This window comes from Melanotaenia boesemani, chromosome 1, assembly GCF_017639745.1.
Source record: "Melanotaenia boesemani isolate fMelBoe1 chromosome 1, fMelBoe1.pri, whole genome shotgun sequence".
Lineage (NCBI taxonomy): Eukaryota > Metazoa > Chordata > Actinopteri > Atheriniformes > Melanotaeniidae > Melanotaenia > Melanotaenia boesemani.
In genome coordinates this window covers 5,321,249-5,348,944 of record NC_055682.1, presented here as the reverse complement: position 1 = coordinate 5,348,944, position 27,696 = coordinate 5,321,249, and the positions used below count along the sequence as shown (strand labels likewise).

The window sequence follows — 27,696 nt, the reverse complement described above, 5'->3', positions numbered from 1 at the left end:
ACACCTCAATTCCAAATAATGTCTAATAATTAAAATTATTTTAACATTGAAACCACCACAAAAAGACTCAGAGACAACTTCTTCCCCTGAGCTGCTTAACCCTCCACAGCCATACACACTGAAGATTCACACCTTCTCAGACACACACACACACAGACCTCTGTCCATGCACTAGGACGCACTTTATCCACTCTGTTAATATTAATGGCTGCTGGGAATTCTTTCTCATTTTCTGTAAAGATAGAGGTGCTGTTTTATCTTTCATATATTTTATATCTATATTTATTTTTTACTTATGTATGCCTGTTATATTTCAATTTTCTTATTTGTGTGTGCTTAAGCTGAGACACTCCTCAAAATTTTGTTATGCTTGCATAATGACACTAAAGATGTTGAATTGAATCTCGAATTAGTTATTATTTTGATTAGTCATAAGATTGTATTATTTTTTTCTTCAATAAAAAGACTTTGTAATTTGAAATGGGCTGCTTAAATCTTTTTTGGAATCTGTACATTTGTTTGTGGCAATATATCTACAATGTGATTTGTTAACCTTAAACTTGTGTTTGGGCTAAATTTTGTTGTATGTTGTTTGAGTAGAAGGACACTTCAAGGTTATATATGTTGAGGTTTTTATTTTTGCATTCTGTAATGATAAAATATGTAAAAGATAGAAATCCAGGCCATTGTGTCCCACAGCGGGATCCTTGAGACCTTCATGGGTCCTTGTGAGATTTTCAGGGAGTTGAGCAAAATTAGATATAGGTTAAACATTTTAATCATTTCCCTCAGCTCAATTTATATCTAACCATTATGTATACTTCCACACCTCCCTCTTCCTACAAATGTTTTTTTTTTTTATCACTTAACTAAAGAAAACTTGAAACAGCCTCCCTGTATGGAAATGTCAGGTGTAATGAATGCACACCTGGGCTACTGCAGGTCTAATTGCTCTGTTCATCATTCACATTTTCAATATGCCATAGACTGTCCTCTTACTCTTGTAACAACATGTACAACATCATATAAGTCTTCAAATCATAGCAGGTATTAATCTTTCCTCTGAGCACATTCAATGTAGAGTTATTAAAACTATAAAGATATTAGATTTCTCATATTTTGTAATGAGCTCTTAATCTTGTGCTGTGTGCTCAGTTTAGAAGATTAATATGTGGGCCTTTGAAATATTAACATGACTTTATCATATTTATTTGACAGCCTCAGTTTCCATGGAGACAACACATTCCTTTAACATTGCAGTCTAACCTCATGTAGAGAGGGGCTCTTTTAGCAGAGAAAAACACAAAGCAACCATCATTGGACTGGTGGAGGTTGCTAAGAAGGTGAGGTACACATCTTTAAAACAAAGCAAAACCTGGTTGAACTAAGCCACAGCAACACAACAGGAGGGTTCTCAGCTCAACTCAGAAGTATCCTCCTCAAGAGTCAATAAAACCCTGAAATCATAGGCACAAATTCTGACCAAAACAACCTACAGTTACCTGTAAATAGTCTACATTTAGGGATGGAGAAGGATACTTTGTGCATCATATCCTGCAAGAAACATCATAGCATCAGTGATGTGTAGCGCAAGTTAAGGTCAACTCAGGTTGCTACACAGTAATATTATCAGTACTGGGAAGAAGGAGCTGCATTTTTTCTGCAGAATCCATATCTGAATGGTTTAATGTCTATACAGCTTTCTCCAGATTTTTCATCTGTTTTCCACATCATCTGAAGGTGTTTCCTTATCACACAGCAGGGGCCTGGTCAAAGCTACAGGAAAGAGGCAGCAGCAGCGGTAACACTGACCGGCTTTCATTATAAAAAAAAAAAAAGACTGAAGTGGAGCCATCCTGTGAGGCAACAATGCGACCCTGAATGACCACAATTTCCTAAACGACTGGACGCGCATCTCACCGCGATTTTGCCCATAACAAAAAACAAACGAAAAAACAGAAAAGAGGTCTCATTTTCACACACAGATGAAAGGATGCTGCCTCCTGCAGCCACCCTCAGCATCGACTGGCACCGCAAAGTTCAGCGTCATTTCTGCAGGTCGGGCTGACACCCACATTAAGAAATGCGCAGCCACTACCCCAAAATGTCTAATCTGAGCCACCTCTGCTTGAGCTGGCAGAAACTGAAAGGCGCACACTGAAAACACAAAGCCGCTACGCCCTCTCATTACACCACTATTGTTCCTACTTTTACCGCAATGGGGAGAAAAAGGAAAAATAGGAACAAAGAGCTTTACCTTGGGAGTCAATATGTCTGCTCCTGGGGGTTTTCTAATTTGTTTCACTGTCCCGCTGGTTGCAATAATAACGCGTCCAACATCGCTCAGTCCTGCCTTGCCTCTGTTTTGCTGAGAGTCAGGGTGTGGGATACACACGCATGGCACGTCAAGATGCAAAGGCATTTTTTAATGTAGATATTCTCACTTCCTCTTAAGTCAACAACGTCTCACTGATTAGTTTTCGTTAAAAATGAAAAATATGGAAGGAAAAAAAGCCAAAATAACATGTTAGAATAAAATTTTAGATGTTTCCAGAATTTTACTTTAATTTTAAGTCTTTTTTTTAAATATAACTAGAAGCGTTTGCAGCTACACGAGTTACATCATGGTTAATGCTCATCTTTTGTTGTAAAGTTTAGAATTCAAAGGTGAGATACAAAGCGAGAGTAAATCATAATGTTTATATTTTCTTAGCACAGCACTATACCTGTAAAGAAACATCTGAGTTTATTTACTTTAAAACTCAAAAATAAAAAAAATAAAAATTAAAAAAAATAAATAAATGTGGTTAAGTTAGTCACTATCAGACAGGAAAGAAATTATAACCTCCTTTAATTGTAAGATTGTACTAATATACTGTTATATTATACTATTAAGGGCAATTTTCTAGTTCTTTGGACAGATAAGACCAAAATAAATAGGTTTGATCATAATGCACTGCATTTTAGCAAAAACCGCTCATACTAACGGCCAAGCTCGGTGATGGAGGGGGGCTGATGATTTGGGATTGTTCTGCAGTCAAAGGACCATGAACTCATGCGTAGACCAAAATATTCTACAATCAAACATGAAGCCATCTGTCTGACAGCTGAAGCTTGGCTGAAAGTGGCTCGTGCAGTAGGACAGTGATCCCAAACAAAGCAACAAATCTGATGTCTGAAATTGTCTGGCAGAAAGCAACGCTGTAAAACTTAGTGGATTGAAGCAACATTTTTTAATGGACCGAAATTCCTCTACATCATAACCATTATTTCAACTTATTGCTGTTAAAGATGCCTCTGAAAGCTGATGGATCATAGTGAGAAATCAGAAATGAATTACAGCAGTTATAACACTGTGAAGGGGCATATTTCCTTGCCTTTGACTCTTTCATGATTTCTTTTTCTTTGTATTGATCTTTTCTACTTCTTAATGCTTTTGCAAATAAATAATAAAACTCATGTATTTAATTTATAGAAAAATTATATTTATATAAAAAATAAATTATTTTTTTTGTGATATACAAAATTTCTCTGCAGCAAATAGTTGGAAATTGAGTTTGTGTTCTTGGTTTGCGAACATCAGGTCGTGTAGTTCCTTCTCCTGCCAGAAGAGGTCAGTGGAGACGCTGAAGTGTGTGACAGCAGACTGCTGACTCACTCCTGGACACACACATCTTCCTCTGGAGAAATTTACTCAGACGCCAAATTAAACTCCACGGTGATCCATCGTTAGGGCAGAAGATGTCACACCAGCAGCACTGCAACCTCTGCTCTGCAAATGAGACAAGAAAACCGGATTTAAAAAGAACGAAGGGTCCATTAAAAGCCAGAATAATGCAGAACCAGTGAAAATTTCTGCTTAGACTTTGTTTGCTTTAACTTTAACAAACTAGTACTGAGAAAATCGAAGCTCAAGTTGCATTTTCATACAGATATTCTCCAAAAATCTTGCATGCAATTAGAGTTTAGTCATGTAAAGTTGCATCTTGGTCGTACATTTGCTAGACTGGGGCACAGTTATGTATTAAGTAATTTGTTGTTGCCTTTAATACATAACCATACTGACTCTGACAAAATCTGCTCTGCAGTCTGAGGTGTGAGCTCCTCATTCCTGCAACATTCAAGACATACTTATGAAAAGTCTCAGTTAAAAGAGCATTTATGACCCAGTTTTCTCCTTAACCTTAGAATTCTGTCTCCAAAGAAAGTGACAGATTAGTTATAAAATGTAAATATGACATTTGCACTGTGATGACTCTGACTCTCATTTTATGTTTTGGTATTTAACCCTAAACTCAGCCCTTTTATAGTTTTGAGTTTCCCAACTATTGTTAAGTCTTAATCACCTCTGTCATAAACACCAGATAACTGACCATCCAACCAGCCACCAACCCACAAGATGTTAAGACCTAAAATCTGTTGTTTTCTCCAAATCTCTCCAGCCCTGTCTGTTTCTTTTCACTTTGAGTGACTGTCCAGAGCATACTGACATCTGCAGGGCACAGCACGCTTCAGTCATCCTGCAGCCTTTTACCAAAATCTGCTCTGCAGTCTGAGACGTGAGCTCCTCATTCCTGCAATATTCAAGACATATTAATGAAAAGTTTCAGTTAAAAGAGCATTTATGACCCAGTTTTCTCCTTAACCTTAGAATTCTGTATCCAAAGAAAGTGACAGATTAGTTATGAAATGTAAATATGACATTTGAAGTGTTACAGATTACGAATATGCTTTTGTCACATGTGCAACTGCATTATTTAGTTTTTTTTCTTAGCCTTATTTTCCTTTTAGGTTGGTTTGGTTGTGAGAAAGTTGTACAATCAGAAGACGTTTTTAATGCCTCAGTATTTGTCTTTCTTTCATAAAAAAAAAGAAAAAAGAAAATAAAAACCACTTATACATAACCAAACCCTCTGATTCCCACCTTCATAAATACTCAAAAAGAAATCAAGGCAGATATAAAATATGCATATTCATGTTAACAAAACTCCCTAAAGAGTTTTAAACAACAATGAACTGACTGTAAACAGAAGAAAAAGACAAACCACATGATGGATTTTTGTCTTTTGTGGAATCATCCTTTAGTAATTCTAACAGTTAGACTCACACTATCACATTTGTCATCACTATAATGGCAACTTGCACCTTTTGTACTGAAAAACTGAGCTTTTTTAAATTACTTGTGAAGCCTAAAATAACAGTTTTTCCATGGTGACTACTGGGCCTTTGTCTGCGTTTCTCTCTGCACAGATGAAGCATTGATGTGTCCATGAGGGGAACAAAGGAATATCAGTTTAGTAATCAAAGCACATTGCCTGGTACTTGCAGTGACACTGATATAAAGAGAATCTTTGTGTGTCACAAACATCTTAGCTCTAGCCCCTTTGTCTCATAGTGAGGTTTAATATAAAACAACACAAAGCATTATTTCAGTGGTGTTGATGACTTTCACTAAATATAACATTTGAAAATTATTAAATCACTTACAAGCACTTTTCTGACCATGTGAAATGTTTCTTTTAAAAAAATCATTAATTAAAGTGTATGGTGACCACATTATCATAGTCTTCCTCAGTGATGACAGCGTGCCTCAGCTGTCTCAAACAGGAAATATGGTCCACATTACATTTCATATCCCTCTAATCCTTTTGCCCAATGACTTGCTGTGACATCAAATAGTCACATAACCTGTAGTCCAATCAAATATTCCCAATCTGTGTTGCCGCGCCCATCGCTCCTCCTGCCCCATCCTGCATCGTCATGGTGCCTGCTCTGGATGCAGTTGTCATGGAGATGGAAAAGAGCTCAGCGTCCACTAGTGGCACTGTTACCATGGAAATCTCCACCGCTGCAACGGCCTCAGTGGTGCGGGCAGAACCAGAGGAGTCTGTTCAGCATCATGGGCAGCACCACACCGGAGCAGCATTCCTGCACAGAAACTATCGGATGCTGATTGTGATCGGAGAGATTTCCACCGACCATCACCTTGAAGCTGCCCGGAAACAGATCACACAAGGTAAGCCAGCTGAGACTCCTGAGATCCTGCTGCTCTGTCCAGTGATTCAGTTCTACCAAATAGTTATTAAATCTACAGTATTTAATTACAAACTGAATTTCTGTGTGCTCAAAGTCTTTTCCTTTAGTTGCTTTTTTAAAGTAAATATTAGTTTAGGGGTATTTGAATGAAGATGAGTTTTTCATTCTTTACAAAGTACAAATACCACATTCTGCAGATTATTCTAGAAGAAGTTTAACGTGAAACAGTATTTCTCTTGCATAATTTAAATAGCTATAATGTAATATCAGCTAAATAAAATAATATGCAAATGTAATTATGTAATATAATGCAACATATAATTACCAAATGCACATCAGGGTCTTTTAAAGGATGTAATATGTCAATGTTTCATCACTTCTGAGCATTTTACACACTGCTGAGTGCTGCTACGTCATGTTTTACATGCATTAACATCCTCATGTACAGATCTTCATCACTTTACCAACAGAACAGCATCAGATACTTTGCTTCTGCTGACATTTCATAAAGTAGTGACATAAAATGAAAATGGTCACTTCAAATATGCGCCAGTATGCATTAGTCTGTACCTTAATAGCCAAAAAAATGTTCAATACAACACAAGTTGATTTGAGCTCTGTTCACTGTTCAGTGCTCTCTTTGAAATTAAAGACTTAGATATTGTTATACAGAATGACCATGCCTGTTATTCATGTTGTCTTTGTTGTAAAACAGGTTTGTGTTCCTGGAACGTTGATCTTTCAGTTTTGGACCTGAATAAGGAGCTGCAGCTGTTTGAGACCAGACACACCGCCCAGTTTTCTTCACAGGTCAAAGGTCAGTCTGAGATCACTGGATTTTTATAAAAAACCTAATATGTCTGCAGTTATTTCAGGACATGCACACTGAATATTTCTTTTTTTATTGCCTGGAGACTGTGGAAGTAGTGGATGATTGTCTTCTTGCAGCCAGTCTGCAGAGAGACAGTCTAACAGTCTGAGTTTAAGTCTGACAACAACACACCCTGTCTGCTCTGTATCTATTGTCCCATTTTCAATATAACAGTAGTGTTTTGTTTCCTCCAAATGAGTCCTCTCAAATAATTTCCCCCTGTCCAGAGGACCAGGTGTGCTGCAGCAGCGAGACCTGCAGTATGGTGCGCATTGAGGACCAGGGTCAGGAATCACTGCATTAATAAATCCATTATTTCTCATTCCCAGTAACATCTCAGCACTGACAGGCTGTTGCAACTTAAATTTTTCCCTAAAGCTGAAAGATTTTCAGTTTGTGTTCATTTAGCTGCATCTCCAAAACATGTCTCTTCACATCTGCCTGTTGACTTTAAATGTTCTCGACCCAAACAATTTGCTCACTTTACATTTGGAAGACAAAAGAAGTGGACTTTTTTCTTTTTCATTGTGATTGTTTTGGGCCTTAGCTGTTCTAGAGCCAGCTCCGTACTGGCCATCCGGGGTATACACATCTAAGACCAGCTGTAGCAGAGACTTCTTTTTTTATGTTAGATCTATGGGAGAGTCAGCTTGTTTGGCTTCATCCAAATGTCAAAATATCTCCCTGTAAACAGTGACTTTTATGCTTTGACAAACTTAAAAAAAAAAAAAAAAACACACAAACAAAAACAATTAAACAAAAGCACTTGCAAAGTGTATCAACTTTGTCATCACAACAGAGATTTCTTACCTTTGGAGAGTCTAAGATGAAGAGAAAAATGACTTTTATTCCTTTAAATTCGGAGGCACAGCAGGGAGGCTTAATTAAGGAAAAACACTAGATTACTGGGAGGGAAGCTGCTGACCTTCCAGTTACACAGAAAAACAAAGCTTTCCAAGGTTTATTGATTAACCAGTTACAACCAAAACATTTATATAAAAAAATCTTTTAATGATAAGGATTTAAAAAAAACTTCTAAATAAAATAAAAATATGAAATAAAACAGGATAGAAACCATTGAGAGATATCATCTACCAGTAATCTTATATATATTTCCCTGAATTTATGTAAAGTGTGCATTTGGATGACTGAGCGAGCCAGCTATGAATACTAAACATTAACATTAATGTTTTGCTGATAAAGGCCGTTGCATGTCATCTCATGCCTTTCGTGTGGACCCAGCTATGTATAATTTCATGTTGCATCATCAGGTTCCTGCTATAATCCACTCAGGATGCTTAAATTCACAGCTTCTTCTTTCTCTTCACACCTACACATCAACATGTTTCCCTGTGAAAATGTGCAACTGAGTTGAAGTGTTCAGCAGTTATTGTGACTTTCCTCCATCTCTGAAATCAAAGGCCTGTGTTTGACACTTGCTGTCTTGGGTGGGCTGCAGTTTTCCTGACAGATATCTGATGATTAATTCTGCACTTCATGGTAATTATCTTTCTGATAAAAAGAACAATTATCACAAACAGTTTGATCCTTCTGCTCAGTGTTACCTCTATTATAATTCTGTATCTGTTTAGCTTTCTCAGTATCTCTCAGACTCCTCCTGCTGCATCTCTGTCCTTTTCTGATGTGATGATTTTACTGATGCACAGAGAGACCAGCTGAGTACATTTCAGTCCTGCTGGAGAGACAGATATCACATGGTCTGTCCTGAGGAGGTAATTTTCCTCTTGTCGGTGTCTCTTGTTCGGCCTTTACTGACAGCAGTCTTGTTTTATACTTTCAACTTTACTTTATGTGCCATGTATGGGCTTTGTTGTTATTATGCTTGCTTTGAATTCTGCCCCAGAGGATGCAACTTGCTGAAGCGTTGGTTTGTCATGCAGTGCCACCCACAGGTCAGAGTATCTACCATCATTTAATAAAATAACTCAAATTCCCGCAGATACACTGAAAATTTGTGATTCATAGAGAATAGATCTGAAGAGAGATTTGTGGTCTTGGAGAGACACAGACGTTACCCAGAAGATGATTTTTGATAACCTTCTTTAGAGCACTAACAGTGGCTGAAATTCTCATTTGTGCAAATGTTTACACATTTAACCTTCTGACATTTGCATTTATCTTGAAGACACTAATCTCTGTACAAAAACAGCATGTTGTTGAGCCAACAACACATTATGCCTGAGCTGATTTTTATTTTTGCTAATCTACATATCTGCTGCACTCTGCTGTCAGTAATCTGTAGTTTAAAGGAGGTGTCTGTTGAAAAGGCCACAACAGGGGTTGCAGTGGCGTTTCACATACATTCATATGCATGACAAAAACATCAGACAGGCAGACCTTCCCTCAGACGGCACAGATTGGGAGGAACAATCTTGACTCACTGGACGACTTTATAAACAGCTCATTCAGTTTAAAGTAAAAAACAGAGACATACATACATACTGTATATGGAATTCCTGTGCAAATAGGAGTATGACACCCCCCATTCATTAATAACAATAATAATAATAATAATTAAAAAAGGAAAATAATGCAGGGAAGCAGCAACAAATGTGACGACTGCTGACCGGCTTAACATCAACATTTGACATTTTACCATAGTAATGCTGCTGTAGTCTATGTAAAGGTTTGGTTTTTTTCCAATTATCAGTCTTAACTCTATTAATTGCTTCTGCACATGATGGCAATTACAATGAGAGTAAGAAACTGTGGAGTGCAGCTGAAATTTGCACAACGTATACTATTAATTTTATAGATTACTCTGTCTTTGATTGTTGTGTCACAACTGCTCAGTCTCCCTCGCTGCTCACATCGACGGGAAGTCTTAAACCTTCTGCACAAACATGGAGGCATCACATGTAGGTCTCTCAGGATCACCCTCATTGTCTGTTTCGTCTGTCTGGACTTTGTTTTTGTGTTAGTGGGTTTTTATTGTGACACGTTTTATATCCTATATTCCTTTTTTCATCTTAGTGTTGATGTAGTCTTTGGATTTTCATGTTTAAAATTTCCTTGTTCTATTACATGTTGCCTAATTTGCATCTTGTCAGTGATTATTTTCCTTTGTGTATGACCCTCATCATCATACTTCCTTTTACTCTTTCTGATCCACACCAGCTCTGTTTCTACTCTACCTTTTACTTGGATTTATGTTTTGGAAACTTTTCCATTTTCTACCTGTTCTATTGTTTTTGTACATATAATTTAATACTTTTTGTTCTTTATTCACCTGCCTCTGGTGTCCTGTATTTGAACTTTATCCTAATAAGACTTAACAATCTGCTTGTTGAGGCATTGTGCACAAAAACAGTTGCAATGATGTAACTGATCCCCTGACTGGATTCATTGCACCAACAATTAACTTAACCTTAATCACCACCTTCTTAACCCCTAACTTCATTTAACAGTTTTATATTCCTGTAACGTATGTAATCCATGTTCACACACACCAACACATGAAGAATATTTCATTCCCGTATTTTGCGAGATTTGTTTCAATGGACAATATGTTCATATCAAATCTTTCTAGATCTTCCTGTTTCATTTTAGAGAGCCTATTTGTGTATTTTTATCCAGAATCACCACAATTTATCCTTTTTAGACATTGATATAGCTGCCATGATATTATTGCCATTCCTCTCTCTAAGACCACACTGCTGTTAAAACCAAGAATATTTCATTGTATTTTAGAGGAACCTCCCTTCTTAGTCCTGAATTGATTTCTATTACCAGATTCGATCTGGATGCAGACCACACCTAGTTTTTATTTGACTGGGGTGGACAGCCAAAGAAACTGATGACTCAGACTGCATTAATAATAAACAAAGAAGAAGACATCTATAGGTTCAGAGAAGCTGGTGAAAGCTTTTAGAGGATGCTAGTCGGTGAACGAAAGAACTGCAGTATAATTTCCCCTGAGTAAAAACACGTTTCATAAAGTCAGTCCTAAAAAAAAGACTAACTGTGCCCCTGACAGTAATCAGCATAAAAAGGCCACCATCACTTTCAAACAGGCTGACATCAAAATGCAGCTCAACATCTTCATCTGTCTAAATTAAGAAATATGCATAGTAGTTTTAAAACATGTAGAAGAAGACTATCTTCTTATGTTGCTCTGGGTGAGCTCTTATTGACATCAGTGGTTTCACTAAAGATAAGTGAAGCTCTAATCAATTTTTTGCATCCAGGTGGGGGAGGAGTAGAGATCCAGGGCACCATAAGAAACTGTGTGGTTTCTGGACAAACAACATTTGTTGACTCTATTTCAAGCTTTGAACCTGTATTAAAAAAAGTTTATTAGAACATTATTTATTGATTGGAGCTTCGGTTCAGCAGCTGCTGGAGGAGCTGGGATGAAACATGGGTTCAGTGTTGCTTGCAGCCTGTAAAGGTCACATTGGAAAATTGATCTCATTCAGGTGCTAGAATGGTCTGAAAGGAGAAGGAATTGCATTCAATCAGGAGGCCATTTCTTGAACTGACCTCAGGTGCTGTCCTCAGCCTGGGGTCCCCCAAAGACCACATAGGATCACTGAGGCTTTGACTGTTCAGATCCAGTGTGATTTAAATCAAGGCAGTGTCCACACAGATGAGTTGAGGTATATTTGCCTATGTTTTTTGTCATTTGATTGTTGCATCTACATGGAACTATTGCTTTAGGAGCCTGAAAACACTTATAATGAGACATGTCTGAGAAATTCCACAGTGCAGATGATTTATTCTTATTTAAAAAAAGTAAGTCTATTGGTAATTATCTTAACTTTGGTTTTATCCAATGAAAGGAGTCAGCCAGAATGCATCATTATGGTGAAAAGCAGCTAATAAAAGCATAAAACCAAACATGGTTTCAACATGGGGCGGGTTGGAGGTCCACAGCTTTTTGGTAGTTGCATGTAGGTAGTCCTCAGGGAAAAAAGGCTGGAAACCACTGTTCTATTGGCTCCTTTTTAAGATGGCAACACTCAGAGAGGCATAACTCCTTACTTTTTGGTATTTACCTGTTCAGGAAAGTCAACACTAACAGCCACTGTGTGATGGCTGGACCTGCTGCCATGCCTGCCACGCTACAGCTCCTCCATGTCTGTGCCTTGAATATTAATATGCAGCTGGTGTGGGACTGCACAGTCATCATGGCTGACAAGCTCAGACACAAAGAGCACAAAGAAAAATCCAGAAGAACAAGAAGAACAGGTGCAACTTACAGTACAGGACAATTAATTGGTTTATCCTCTTTTTACATAGTTTAGTGTATAAGATTGAGCATATTTGATCATTTGTTAATGACTTATCTTAGTTAACCAGCAGCACAAGTTCCTGGAAATTTTAACCTTCTGGCCTAAGAAAGTGATTACAAACTGCAAACAGAAACACATGACGACTGAGGAAAAAGTACACATTCTTGTCAATTTGTATAGAAACATGTAAACATGTAAACATGTAAATACTCCTACAGCTCAAAATATGAAAAAGAGAAGCCAGTGATGCTTTTTGCAACAAAGCAAATTGTTTCAATAAACCTGACTTAATGATCAAGTCTATGGTTCTGTGTAAGAAAATATCTAAACTCCTGATCAATAATTGCCTTTAGCATCATGTAAGAGCATGCAGCTTTACTGGGAATCCCTTGTGCACTGGTATGCAATTTGAATCCCACACAGAACAAACCCCAACTCTGCCACTGACAACGTAATCCAGCACGGATAGGTTACTTACAAATATCAAGTAATAAGTAAAAACAAAAAAATAAAAACTATGTGTTTTCCTTTTGAATGGATACTTTTTCATGGTGACAACATAAATAATTCATTAATCAATTCTGGCAAAACATGAGCTGTCACCTGAGACCCAAAATCTCCTTTTCAGTCAAGTTTAAGACCTCTTTATGCCCCCTTTTTAGCTCCTAAAAGATTTCCCTGAAGGGTGTGTGTAACCGATGACCCTCTGACGTTACGGTGAAATGGAAACTCACGATGCAGACGTTGTGCGTCCATCACTGCTGGTCGATCAGTTCTCAGCATCTGGGCTGCTCAGAGAACACACTTTCCTTTCTGAACGACGAGGCCTAGAGACAGTCTGGCAACATAAAAGATCACATCTCATCCCGAGAGAGTGAGGAAGATGAAGAAGAGGAGAGACAGCGGGAGGAAGATGAATGTAGCTGTCACACACATGGTGCAATTAATAAAGACTCAGTGGACCTGCTGCAGATTGATTGCTGGTAAACAAAACCTGGTGGCATCAGCGAGCACTCAGGGGAAATGTAGTCGATAGTGACCATTAAGAAGTAGTACATGTTGTATTTTAGGTCTGTGCACACTAATATAAACACACAATGTTTACATGACATTTTTGTGGCATGCGCTTTTCTTCATTGAGGGATCAATAAAGTCTTATCTTAATCTTATCTTGAAATGTCATATTAAGATTATTCTCCCTTAATAGAATTAAGCATTCAAGGGAAAAGTTAAGTATGGACTGATCACTAGTTGGGTTATCTCATTCATATAACCTACAACCAGTCAAAAGTTTACTCCTCCAAGCAGGGAAGACTAATAAAAGTAAAGAAAATATAAAAACAATACAAACATTAAAGAGTAGTTAAAAGCAACAGTAAAAAGATGAGTCTTAAGATTTAAAAGAAGCCAGAGTGTCAGATGACCTGCAGTTCTGTGGGAGCCTATTCCAAATGTGAGGTGCATAAAAACTAAAGCAGCTTTTCCATGTTTGCTCCTAACTCTGGGAACAGAAAGCAAGCCTGCACCTGATGATCTGAGCTGCCTGGAAGGTTCATAGTTTACCAGTAGGTCTGACATGTACTTTGGCCCAATACCATTTAGAGCTTTATAAACTAGCAGCAGAGTTTTAAAATTAACTCTTTTTTGGAAAGGAAGCCAGTGTAAAGACCTCAAACCAGGAGTGATGCGATCCACCTTTCTGGTGTTTGTAAGAACTCAAACAGCAGCGTTCTGGATCAACAGCAAGAGTCTGATCAACTTTTGTGGTAAACCTGTGAAAAGACTGTTAAATACTCCAGTCTGCTAAAAAATAAATGCATGGAAAAATAAATATAATAAAAAAATAAATTCATGAACCCGTTTTTCCAAGTCAGTCTGACACATTAGTCCTTTAAATTTCTACATTTGTGCACCTCATGGGACAGTGGAGGCTTATGTAAAACATAACCTGATTAAATTCTGTAAATTGCAAGACAATTTTGAAACATAAGCAGTTTGTATTTGGTTAATTTTTTCTAAATATCTGGAGTTGTTTACTGTGAATTCTGTTGCTTTCCATTCAGTCATGGTCAGTCACGTGGGATACTCCAGTAACTGGTGTTCATGCATCATGTGTGGTAGTTTAGAGAGGAGGAGATTATAATGAAGACAGTAGCCATATCAAAGGTGATGTATAACTTCCCTACAAACCCACATCCACAGGCTTGATGGGTGTTCACAGAGCATGACGGACACAACTGTAAGCTGAGGCTGGCAAGCGTAGAGAGAGATGAGTGATGGCTGCAAGAGAGAGGAGGCTGTCTGGAGAGCTGAGCTGACACTCATGCACCGGATGTCACATGTTTAATATCTGCCTCTATATTCTGGTCACGTACACACAACAGAAATGCTGGCAGGGAAAAACTAAAAGGGAGCAGAGTAGGCAGTATACAGAGCAATGGAGGCAGAGGCTTCATGGGTGGCAGTAATTTGATACTGCAGTGTCAGCATGTTTAGTTTCTGTGTGTCCACTGCATTACAACTTTATTAATCACACGATTAATAACATGAGTGACATAACTCATGTTATGTCACTTTTTCTTTCTCTTTCCTGTATTCTTTATGAGTTTTTTCCTCTCTTGGGGATTTTGGTTGTGATGCTGATCTAACAGAAAGGCTGGTTGTGAGTTATTTTTTCCTATACTACACATGCTTGGTTCACAGTAATCTGTTTCTCTATTGATTTAGGCCGATGAAGGGTTCGGATATACCACAAATCACTGGAATGTGACGTGAAAAGCACTACCTGCAGGTCATACCAAAGAGAAGGAAACTGATTTATACATTAACCTGCAGGGATGAGGTGGAGTCTGTGGGACTGTCAGTTATCTAATGGCTTTTTACAACTTTAATGACGAGCTCAAGGAAATCTCCAGGCACAGTGAGACTAAGGTGACCGTGTGCAGACATTATTGATGTGCTCTTTCGTCTCTCTGCAGCGTGTGCATGTGCATCAAGCCATTGAATCTCCTGCTCCAGATTTATTCTTTTGAAATAAATCTGACATTATGAACATGAAAATACCAGAGTGCAGGTGGTATATTAATGTAAATATGCTGTGAAAGACGGGAACTAAACGAAATGCTTGTAATCCAGCCTCAAAGAAGCTAACAACATTAGCTTTGCACTGAGGAAAACAGGTATATCATAGAGAGTTGCTGGTGGTGTCTAAGATTTTATTACTCTGCATTTAAAATTTTACAACTTAGACAGGAAAATTAATCATAGCTAGAAATGTAAATTTGAGCAGTAACTTATCTTTATTTTCAATACTGATTGTAAAAATGTCTTTACTTATATGATTAATCATTTAGATTTGCTAAAAATATACATATGTACTACTCAAGATGATGAATCTGCATGTGTTGTGACATGAGTGCTTCAAAATACCAACTTTCGAAAAGAATAACATGAGAAAAAATAAATTCAGCCTAAATAAATACAAACTAGAGATTACATCACTTTATTTCAAACCAGATACTGCAGATTAAATGACTTATTATTGCACCGTTATTCTAATTAGATCATGTTTTGTGACATATGAACTGAAAAGGAATCCGCATGCAGGGTCCCTGGACAGGTTTTAAAAATAAACCCTTTGTTGCATCAGAGAAGCTGATTATTGACATTTTCTGATTTCATAAAGAAGCTTTTCAGGAAACATTACGCTCTTTAACATTTGTATCTTAACAGAAGAGCTTGTTGGTAGCCAGAGTGTGAAGTTTGTTGCATAGCAACAGTGTTTTTAATTAAATGCAATGAGGCAGATGTGAGAAAGTGGCCAGAATTTCACCTTATTACCATATCAAAAACATACTTGACAAATTATTGGCACACTAATATAATTGGCCAAGTACCGGGTTGGACCCTCTTTTTCCTTCAGAACTGCCTGAATTCTTGGTGTCAAAGATTGAACAAGATGTTGGAAACCTTCCTCAGAGGTTTTCTCCATATTGACATGACAGCATCACACAGCTGCTGCAGGTTTGTCGGCTGCATCCATGATGGGAATCTCCCGTTCCACCACATCCCAAAGCTGCTCTACTGGACTGAGATCTGGTGACTGTGGAGGCTGTTGGAGTCCAGTGAACACATTTGAACTTTGTGACATGGTGCATTATCCTGCTGGAAGTAGCATCAGAAGATGCTACGCTATGGTTAAACCAGGCCACGTTAATATGGAACCTAAAAAATATCCCTCATACCATTACCTCACCAGCTGAACGACTGATCCAAGGCAGGATGGATCCATGTTTTCATGGTGTTTCCACCAAATTCTGAGCCTAGCATCTGGATGTGGAGCTGAAATGGAGACTCATCAGACCAGCAACGTTTCTCCATCTTCTATTGTCCAGTGTTGGTGAGTGTGTGTGAATTGTAGCCTCAGTTTCCTGTTCTTAGCTGACAGGAGGCACCCAGTGTGTCTTCTGCTGCTGTAGCCCATCTGCTTCCAGGCTGGACGTGTTGTGTGTTCAGAGATGCTGTTCTGCAGACCTTGGTTGGAACCGGTGCTGATTAGACTTCCTGTTGTCTTTCTATCATCTCCAGCCAGTCTGTCCATTCTCCTCTGACCTCTGACATCAACAAGACATTTTGGTCCAGACAACTGCTGCTCACTGGATGTTTTCTCTTCTTCAGACCATCTCTGTAAATCCTAGAGATGGTTGTGTGTGAAAATCAGTGGATCAACAGTTTCTGAAATACTCAGACCAGCCCGTCTACCAAGAACCATGTTTTGGGTTGATATGGAATCTTCCGTCTACTTCCAGGTTGACGGTGATATTGATTTGCTGATAAATCCATATCACATCAAGCAGTTTAAATCATGATTACAGGGTTATGTTAGTTCAGAATTTCTAGGCTGAGTTATTTCTTTTTTAACTATCTTCCATTGTAGTTTCCCTCTAAACTAAGTTCGCAAACCTGTAAATGAAAATAACACAAGCTCTTTCAGCCACTTTTATCATATGTGCAGTATATTGAGCCTTAGCAGACGGCCCCCAGGACATGACGGCTTCCTCAGCCTGAACAAAAATAAAACTGAGCTTATTGCTACTGGAAACCAGACTTTGTTAGATCATTGCATCAGTGGCTTTGGTGAGCTCAGTTCTTTTAGTGCTTCTTCTGAAAGAAACCTGGGTTTTATGTTTGATTCTGATTTGAAGTTTATAAAACAAATTAGCTTGCTGGTCAAATCGTTTTTCATCTGAGACTCTTGGCTAAGGTCAAGCCCTACCTCCCTCCACCTCAGCCACAAACAGCGATCTATTCTCCACGTACTAATTACTGTAACAGTCTCTGTGTAGGTCTTGACAAATCTTCTATTAAGCGGCTCCAAACTATTCATAATGCAACAGCTCGTTTGCTTACTGGGAAAACTTTAACCACGTCCGCCCGGTTCCTGCTTCTTTGCTCTGGCTTCCTGTCTGTTTTAGAATAGATTTAAAAAATCTTTTATCGATTTTCTTAATGTTGAATAGTTTGGCCCCTATTCATTTGAGCTCTAAGCTCTGCTAACCAGTTGCCTCATGGATGTTCCTACTGCTCATTAAAAAACTCGGGGAGACCGAGCCTTTTCATTAGTGACCCCCAGCCTTACAGAGCTTTAAAAACCTACTGAAAAATCCCCTTTTCTCCTTGGCTTCTAGTTCTAGATAGGCAGGTTGTTTTGGCTTTCTTAAACCTTCTTATTGCTTAGCTTTTATTTGATATTTGCTAACTTGATATAATTATTATTTGATATTTTCCTCAAAAGCATATTTTATTTTATTGCTGTCTGATGTTGTTTTAGTATCTGTCCTGTACAGGACTTCGGTCAATGAGGTTGTTTGAAATGTGCTATAGAAATAAATTTGACTTAACTTTTATTACAGACTTTTCTTGTTTTTTAAATTTTTGTTTTGTTTTGTTTGTTTGTGTGTCTTTTTGAACACTCACAGTACAGTGAAGCAAAATGTTTATAAATGACTCTTTAGCATGGCTCAGCTTTACTATTTGGTCATGCATTAGGACAAATTGGGCATTAACTATTAATCTTTTAACAAATCATTTAAGCTGTAGCTGACTGGGTCAGTTGTTTAAAAACATATAAGTCAAAATATATAAAAAAATGTCAATCTCAATATCAAGTTTATCACGATAGCACATTTAAAACAACTAGATTGGCCAAAGTGCTTTACAAATTGATGTAAATGATGTTGATGAACATTAAGTTAGAGTTTTTCCTGAGGAGGGTGTTAATACTTGCATTTAAAAGAAACAAAATAAAAAAAAAAAAAATGCAACTGGACCACACGGTGGCACTAGGGGAAATGTCTGAGACAGATCTAAATAATTAGGTGATGAATTCAATCAGGTGCAGTTTTTTGCAACAAATAAAAGGTTTGTGTTGTTTTCATGAAAGTTTGACTTGAAGAGACATTTTCAGAGACAACTATGACACTGCATTTGCATGTTTTGACCTATGTTGGGTTATAATACTTGTTCGATCTGTTCACCCAGGCCGCTGCCCTTTAAATGAACTACTTCATTCTGGACACGAAGAATAGTCAGTCAAGTTGAAAGCACCCAGAAAGGATCAGGAATACTTAAAAACCTTCTCAGAAATGCATTAATCTACAAAAACCATGTGACCTTGCTTGGCTGCCATCTGCATTTGCATGTGCACGTGTGAGCGATATAACAGGGATGATGTAAGGAGGTGGCAGAGGGAGGAGAGGAGGCGTAGCTGAGACATTCAGAGGAGTGAAACAGAGAGAAGGGCGTGGCGGCCGGGCATCCGGGCTGTGCAGCCGACAGCTGTCTGACATTTAGAGGAGACTGCCGGTCATCTGAGATGATGCTGCAGCAGGGTTGCTTCCTTAAAGTGGCTGCAATGCACTTATTAACAGGCTGTCTGCAGAAACATTTAAAAGACAAAAGCAACCAGAGGCAAATTTCACTCGAAAGACAAACTCATTGAGTATAGATCATTAGGTTGTAATATCAGAGGCCTGGGCTTCTTAAACAACTCAAAACTGTTGTATTTAAAGGGGTTGCTATTTGATTTAAACACAACTGACAATCTGAACAAATACAGCCCTTTGTGTTGCTACAGCTGTCATTTTTGTCTTTGTTGATTGGAAAAAAAAAGGATCTAAATGTGAAAAGGAGAAAAAAGAAGCAGTTTCTCATTTTAAGCTGGTGAATTTGTTGGTTGAAAAACTGTGACAGATTTAGTCAGCAGTGGATAAAGGCTGTAAATCAAAATGTTTGCTCTCTGAGTTGGAAAACCTTATCTCCAGCTGACAGTTTGTTTAAGTCAAGTTGACTTGATACGAGTGCCGATTAAAAAGCCATCATATTCAGCAGTTTATGGTTCATGTAGAAGAAAAAGAGCAGCCTTGGTGATCACATATCATGTGGTGGTGTCTGATGATTCGTCTTAGTTTGGTTCAGACCTGGTGCAAACATGCAACCTGTGTGTTTGCTAAACACAACAGTGGAACTTCAGATAATGGGAACAAACTGCATTCACTTTGGAAAATATATAAATAAATAAAAGAAAAAACTTTGTTTTTCTCAAATAACAAGATGATTTTACTTTTTAAAGAATAAAAAAAAATAATACAGAAGAACCAATACAGAAGATTAGATTATGTGCTGAAACCTGCATTATAACTCTTTAGGACTATGTTTAAATAAATAAACACAGAGTCAAAAAGCCAAATTGAAACATAGATTATAGAAAATAGGTACTGCAGAAATGCGACTAGTGGTCACTTCCTACTGCAGAATTGATGTGTAGGGTAAAAGGATAGAGTCCAATATAGCTAAAGGATCTTCCTGTGAAATGCTAAATTGCATAAATGGCACATTACTCTAATTTCTTCCTGCAGGTGAGAGCATGGCTGAGAACTTCTCATGGAACTTTGAAGTTTCTCGATAGATTTTTAAGAAAATAAGTCAAGTTTAGAAAATCAGAGAAGAAACTACGTGTTTTATGGAAAAATCTAAATCAACTAATTAATTCAGAACAAAAGTGCTTTTTAAATGTTTTCTTGTGAATGCAATATGCCTCTGTATCAGACAACTGGCAGTGTGACGTTAGTCTCTTCATTTGCATATAAAGCAGGTAATTGAGATCTGATCACTTGAGAACCAAGACGATGTGTTTTTTAATCCCATAGTGCTCACATTTTGTGTTTGTGTCAGTTAGGATGCATGTTGCAAAACGGTCTGAAGATCCTCTAAATGTGTGTTTGCTCACAGACGTGTAACTTTGAATTGATGTTTCACATTACAAGAGAGATCATCCAGCTCACGGTTCCGCTCTTCAGAAACGGTGATCTAACTTGACATGTTGTCAGCTAAGTCATGTCACTCTGATTCCTCATTTTGATTAAATTTCACAATTTAAAGTGCAAATGCAGTGTGAATGTGTACCTCACTTAAACTGTTTCATACAACACATTTTTTTTCCTTCTATGTGAAATGCAGTGGAAATAACACCGAGAATGAAACGTGTTATCCAACTGGTTTTAATATGATTATGCAAAAATGAGGAGAAGCAAAAAAAGAAAAAGAAAAGGAAAAAAAAAAAAAAAAATGTAACCTCCATCCACCCTCCATTTCTTTTGTCTTTTACTTTGACATGTTTTTGAAAAGAAAACATTTGTCACGTCAACAACTCAAAAAATAAGGCAAGCCTTTTGCTACATGATGGAAAACGTGGTAAAGTGGGTTCTTACTCTCACCATTTAGCACCTCGGGTTATGCGTTATGTTACCTTTGTGTTATACATTTATTTATTTTTTTTTTACCTTGAGGTAAAAGCTGTGATTAAAATATTTTTCATCATCTATGAGAACCTGCATGATGCTTCTTTCCAACACTTCTTACCTTAGAATTGTGCCACAGTGTTAAAAATCAACTTTCTAACCACCTTTGAGAACTATTTCTGTATCAAAGCAAACACTTTTCTGTGATCTAACAGAGCAATAATATTATTTAAGTGATAGCTACTGTCTAGACTAGTTTCTTACATGTTTATACATCTAAGGCAGAGCTGAAACAGTGACATCTGCCTTTCTGAATCAGCATCAGACTCTGTGTATTACAGTTAAATGTGATGACTCCTGGTTTATGGTGTAGGGTTAAGCTGACAAAGCTCAGAGCCTATTTTAGTTTTAGTTTCAGTCCCATGCAGCAGCTGTGGTTTGAGTCACAGCTGTTTGAAAACTCCCCTTCCCAGAAGAGGCGATCCATTTGCTTCCCAATATGCAGTGAAACTTATGGTCAGGCTCATTAGTGGCTCCTGCTCTACATGTACTGCACTGCACCACGGTGTACCTCAAGGCTTAATGCTTGGGTCCCTTCTCTTCACCATTTACATGCCCTACTCAGATCACCCACTGCCACAATCCCAGCTTTCGCTCTTATGCTGACAACACTCAACTATATCTATTAACTGTACTTCATATACCAAATGTTGGCTGCTACATCCGTTTAACTTGTTGTGTATAATAATTGATGTTTGTTTGTTGCATGATATATCAAAAAAAATTGTGGTTGTGCTGCTCTTGGCCAAGTTGGAAAAGAGATTTTTTTAATCTTACTGAGCTTTTATCTGGTTAAATAAAGGAGAAATTAATTAATATTATGTAAATATAAATTATGTTTCTGTTAAACTCAAAATGATAAAGCTGCCCTCAATGGCAGTTACAGTAGCCTATTCCAGATAGCAATAATTTATGCTCATGAATCACATCAGGCCAACACATGGTATCCAGACCGTTTGGGACACATCCATTTATTTCTACTTATTTATTTATTTGTTTATTAACGAGTAATAGATTCTTTGCTCTTGTAAATGCGCTTTGGTCACTGAAGCTCCTGTGTACGACGGGTTCCTGAATGCAGCACGAGCTGAGAAAAGCACGGTGTAGGTGTTGATCTTTACCAACCAGGCCGTTTTGCCTTCATCTTCATCCTCATCCGCAGCAGCAGCAGCAGCATCGCCCCTCCCTCTGCTCCATCCACAGACCGCTGAAGGACGGTAACAAACGCCTCGCAGTGGCAACTCTCCCCCCGCATCCATCAGACAGGACGCCGGGTACCCGCTTCTTGTTTTTTAGACGCGTAAAACCAGGCGGAGAGGGATTGTGGAGGCTGACCGGACTGGTGGTCTGACTGACTCGACTGCGTGTTTTTCTAAAACCGCATCGCTGATCTGCGTGCAGACGGTCGAAGTCCCTGAAGGAATCCGCATCAACAGAGAAATGAGTCTTGACAGGAATTGTGTGTGAGGATCTGTGTTTTCAGAGGCCGTGAAGCAGATACTTGTGAGTAAAATAATACTGGTCATCATAAACCATCACAATCTATGCATCCACCATGTTCTTTTTCTTAGCATAAACTCAATAACCTGTTTTCTACTAAAATGCTCCAACTACAACTTGCATGTAGTGCATGTTTTAGTCAAATTTAGTTAAGATTTTAGAAATACACATCATCAGTGCAAAATCACAGTATGACAGCAGGTGAAACTGTCCCCTTTCATGCTGATCTATTTAATGTCAGCATTACTTTCTGCATGGTTAAACTATAATTTAAAGTCAAATTTACAGTTTTAGGGACATTGCTCTGGTACAACAACGCAAAATTCCAACATTTTATTTATTTCCCCCCCTAAAAACATTAAAATGCAAGAATAAACTTGTCATCATCATCCTCAAGCACAGCTCCTTAAGCCTAAATTTCCTAAAATGACATATACCACAACCTCCACATCTACATTTTAAAAATTTGGTGTGGGGTTCCTAATAATTCTTATTATTCTGTAAGATGATGCTGCAGTTTGTTTATGTGTGAGCACATTGGAGGCCTCCAGGTCCTCTGACTCATGCTGACATCTCTAACATACAGTTAATGTTCATTTGTTGGTTCGCTGATTGCTCTGAGTTCAGCTGAGTAAATTGGGGTGACCTGATTTTAAGGTGGTAAAAAAAAAGAAGCACATCTTCTGACCTGAAGGCAACAGCTGAGGCTCACAGAGCGTGAGGCAGCATCAGGCCGCAGAAGCTCATTCGTTCATGTTGAAAACTGTGCAGGGATGTGGATTAAACTTAATTCTCTTAATAACCTAGAAGTTATGCAACTGACTAGACAAAAAAAAAAAAAGTCTAAAAATAGGAAGGTACGGACAGGCAGCCTGACAGCTGTTTTAATCCAGAAACAGATGAGAAGGAGAAGCTTTTCTGTGTTTCTGAGAGTTATAAAGGTTGTTTTTACATAATGGAAAGCTTTCACCTGAGCTGTTTTACTAAAACATTTAGCCGATTCAGCCAATTTAAATAAAAGAAAATGACTAATCTGACAAATATTTAATTATTTACATAACGTATGATTATGGTTACTATTACATATATGCTTTTAAGATGGATTTAGCCATTTAAATCTTCATTTAAATCATTTGGGATTTAGAAAACTGGGCTTTTGAAGGGAACTAGTTGGTTTTAATATTGTTAAAAATATTTTCCATCTAACTTTTGAATCCTTTTCATCCTTAAAATGAAAATTCACAGAAGAACAATGTGATGAAACACTTATTATTTTAATGATGAATCCAGTTAATCATGGCTCTGATTTTCTACATTAATTTACTGGTTTAGCAAAATGAATATTGAATATGAATATTCGGATAAGTCTTTTTAGATATATTTGACAATAACGTGGTTTTCTTTTTACTTTTTGACTGATCTGACAGAATAATGTTTTTTGATTAATTTCTCATTTATATTTATAAATTAAAATGTAGGAGAACAGTAAAAGAGTAGTAACAATAATTGAATTCTGACAATATAAATAAGAAATATTGGACCCCTAAAAGTTTTCCTAAATCATTGCTCTTTTATCAGAAATGTGTATCTGTCCTCTAGTGTATCAGTTGAACATACTGTGAATCTATTTTTGCATTCATAACAAACTATGATGCTGATTTGTAAATCCCTGATGGCTGCAGCTACACGGCTGCGTTGAGCTAGCAGAGCTTTTCTGCTCTGCATCCCTAACTGTGAGCATTTCTGGGATGTCCTTGAGCTGGTGTTGAATTTCACTCAGACTGAAGAATTTCCTCTTGCAGGCTGAGCGGTCGGACAGAGCGAAGCAGCTCAGGTCATCACTGACTGTAAAAAAGCTTCTCACATTCTGTGAAGGTCGTAGTTTTAAAACATCAACAGTTGACTGAATGAGATCAGGTTTTTACCTTTTATTCTCCTGCAGACCAAACCCATCCACAGAGCCTGAGTAACCCCTTCACTCTGCTCTGTGAACTCCCATAATGCCTCAGGGTGGGCGAGGCAGAGAGTGCTGAGCTCAGCAGGATCGGGTGGGGTGTGGATTGACTGGATGCCCAGCAGTGGGAATAGGCTCTGTGCTGGTTTGATAGAGGTGTGGCTCAGGCCGACTACATTCACTCCAACAGTGCAGATTTTTTTTTTAAACAGATGTCATGTTAACAATCAATGAAGATAAATGTCTGTTTTTTTTTTTTTTTTTTAATCAGAGGCCCTCATGATAAAACCAATATTTAATAACAATAATTGTAGTGCTGGATACTTAAAGGAAAGGTGACATGGATGTCCCCATCACCAGCCAATCAGGACTGGCGTAATGAGAGAAATGCTTCTGAGGTATACGCGTTAGGGATGTATATGTAGTGAGACGATGGAAATCTTCTAGCCTGTCTTGAAAAATGCAAACAACTGACTTAAATGTGAGGAATAGCTGACTTTTTATTGTTTTTGCACCATTTCTTAGGGAAGACAGTCATTTATTGATAATGAAAAAGATGATTATTTGCTGCCATTTGGACAGACTTCATTTCTTCTTTTTTAACAATCAGACATCCCTGACTTTTCTCTTGCTTTCTTTCATAAGTGACTGTTGTCCTCCCACAAATGACCCAATAAGTTGTTTGTTTATTCAGGAAATCACAGCCTATAATTATGTTGAGAACATATGACCTCCTGTAGACAGGTATTCTAAAACAGCTGCTGAACTTATGCAGAATTTTGCACTTTGATACCCCCTAATTTGGCATCCTGTCTCTACTCTGAGCTCTCTCTAATAAGTAAAAGTCAGTCCGATGTTGACTTTTGTCTTATGTCTTACTCCGCCCCTTTCTCGCTTTCTTTTCCTTACTTCCTCCGATAATGTCCTCTTGTGTTTCTTTGCTGAATCAGCCATGGTGAGTGTTAAAGGTGAGTGAAGCATAGTAGGCGTCCACATTGTTCTTCAGCTCCTCCTTTTCTTACCTTTTATTGTTGTTTTCTTGAAAGATAACTGATCAAGGTGTATGTGAATTTGGTAAGCTCAGTTTACAAATATTCAGGCTCCATATGATTAGATACAGAGAAATTTACATTATTGCAGGTATGAAAACCATCAGTTGCCCTCAAGGGTTTGGACCAGATCCTTTGGTCTCCACCAGAGGTATGTAGTGCATGAAGAGCCTGCACATCACTGACTCACTCACAAGAAATTTCCTGATTAGTTAAAATAAAATAAAATAAAACAAAATAAAATAAAAGAGAAAAACAAACTTACTGAAAGCTTAATGTTTAATGTAATGTTTTGTTTGATAAATTTGATTGTGGAAAACTGTTTTAGTTTCTCCTTTATTGCAGCTAAAATGTTGCTGTTATAGTTGAATCATAACTACAAATACATATATTTATCATTTTTAAAAATCCTAATTATATATCTAACATGCAGCCTTGCTTTTAAATGTGAATTATATAAACAACTCATGCTGTTTTATTTTGAGTTTTAAACTATTTAAGCTTTGTACTAAGTTGATGAGCCACTCATTCATTTTCTCTATATTATATCATCTTTAGACCAAAGCTCTCAGATCTTACTGACGCAACACCTAAAAAGAAACATCAAAAACAATATATATATTTTAAAGGATATGAGGTAATTATCTATAATAAACCAACTGTAACAAGATCTCTTAAAAGGACCAAAATTCCCAACACTGTTACATTAATGTCATATAGAAAATAGCAGGTGAAAATTATACCTTTTAAATGCAACAAGGACTGTTGTAAACTGCACATTGCTGCTGAACACCAGGCTGTTCACTGTGTCTGTGGGTGAGAAGATTCTGTGTTAGCGGTGTAAATTGGCTTCTGTAGCTGCTAACAAGCTAAGCTTTTTTTGTTACCTGAAGCCACGTTTTGTTAAAGCAGGTGACAAATGAAAAAGGAAAAACTATATTTATCTTAAAGCCGCCTGCTGTGGCATTTAAAAAATGTGACATCTTGCAGTTAAGTGATAAGGTTGAGGTATGAATTTATTCATTGAGTCTCCTCATTTTCCAGACAGATTGTTGAGATCCGATGTGGTTTAAAGCAGTTTCACATTTGCCTTTTGACAGCCCCACAGCATGGATAGTTTTGCAAAAGAAAAGCAACTTAATTATTAAATTATATATATATATAAATATATATATATATATATTTATATGTGTGTGTGGGTGTGTGTGTGTATATAAGATTTATTGAAGATAAATTACATAAAGTAGTGAAGAGACATTCATTTAAATATCATATCCAATAAAATGTAACATAAACTGAAAATAGGGATCGCTAATGATTTTTTTTTAAATCTAGAAAAGCCATTTAATTGTTAGAAAATGAACAGATTAACAGTTATGCCACTATCGCCTCAATATGCAACCGTCTTGTTTTAACCAGCACCTTGAAGTTACTTTCATGAGAAGGTTAACCAAGCTTCTTGCTTACTGCCAGCATAACAACAGAAGAAGACTGTCGTGAGGCTCTGGTATAAAGTATGTGGTGCAGTGAGATTTGATGCTAATGGCCTGCAAATATAAAGAACCTCAAAATACAACATATGAGGTTTAGTGCAATCTCTACTAGGTAAAGTTAGCATGTTAGCAGCTCGGAGCTAATGGCGCTGCATAGTTTCTTTTAAAGTGTTATCTTCTACCAAATGATAATTTTCTTCATTTTTTAGGCTCTGTGAATGGAAAACAACCAAATCTTCTCTGCCAAGGCCAAACAGCTTATTTTGCGTTTGACTTTTGTTGATAGCTGCACTGATAGGTTACTAGTTTTTAATGTGTGATGGTGTGTGGTGTCATCTCCCTAATGAGGCCCGTTTGTTAAATAAATAAATTAACAAATTGCCAATATGTCTTGCTTCTTCAATCATCCAATCCAATGAAAGACACCAAATTAGAGTCGATAGCAGAATAATCAGAATCAGAATACTTTAATAATCCCGGAGAAAATTGTGTATTGGCTGGCATTGGCAGGGAAGAGTTAAAGTTTTCATGGGTGCACCTAGGGGTGTTTCGATGTCGTTGTTTTCTGTCCGATACTGATTCCGATACCTGGGGTTTAGGTATGTGCCGATACGGATGGACATTTAGGATCCGTATGGATCTGATATCGGTGTTATTTTATTAAGAGGTCTATAAATATT

The 27,696-nt window shown here is 37.6% G+C and overlaps 2 protein-coding genes across 3 annotated transcripts in view; one reads left to right on the top strand and one right to left on the bottom strand.

Annotated features, from left to right (window-relative positions):
* The window catches only part of tp53bp1 (tumor protein p53 binding protein, 1), a 28,126-nt gene extending 25,751 nt beyond the window's left edge, over nucleotides 1-2,375 (bottom strand). Inside the window, exon 1 of the mRNA XM_041979833.1 lies at nucleotides 2,258-2,375. The gene's annotated coding sequence lies outside the window, so the exon portion shown is untranslated. The remainder of the gene's footprint in view (nucleotides 1-2,257) is intronic.
* Nucleotides 2,376-5,760: 3,385 nt separating this feature from the next.
* The window catches only part of map1aa (microtubule-associated protein 1Aa), a 48,757-nt gene continuing 26,821 nt past the window's right edge, over nucleotides 5,761-27,696 (top strand). For both annotated transcript variants that reach the window (XM_041990399.1, XM_041990390.1), the window contains exons 1-2: nucleotides 5,761-6,016; nucleotides 6,752-6,853. In XM_041990399.1, coding sequence (XP_041846333.1) covers nucleotides 5,761-6,016; nucleotides 6,752-6,853 — 358 coding nt within the window. The remainder of the gene's footprint in view (nucleotides 6,017-6,751; nucleotides 6,854-27,696) is intronic.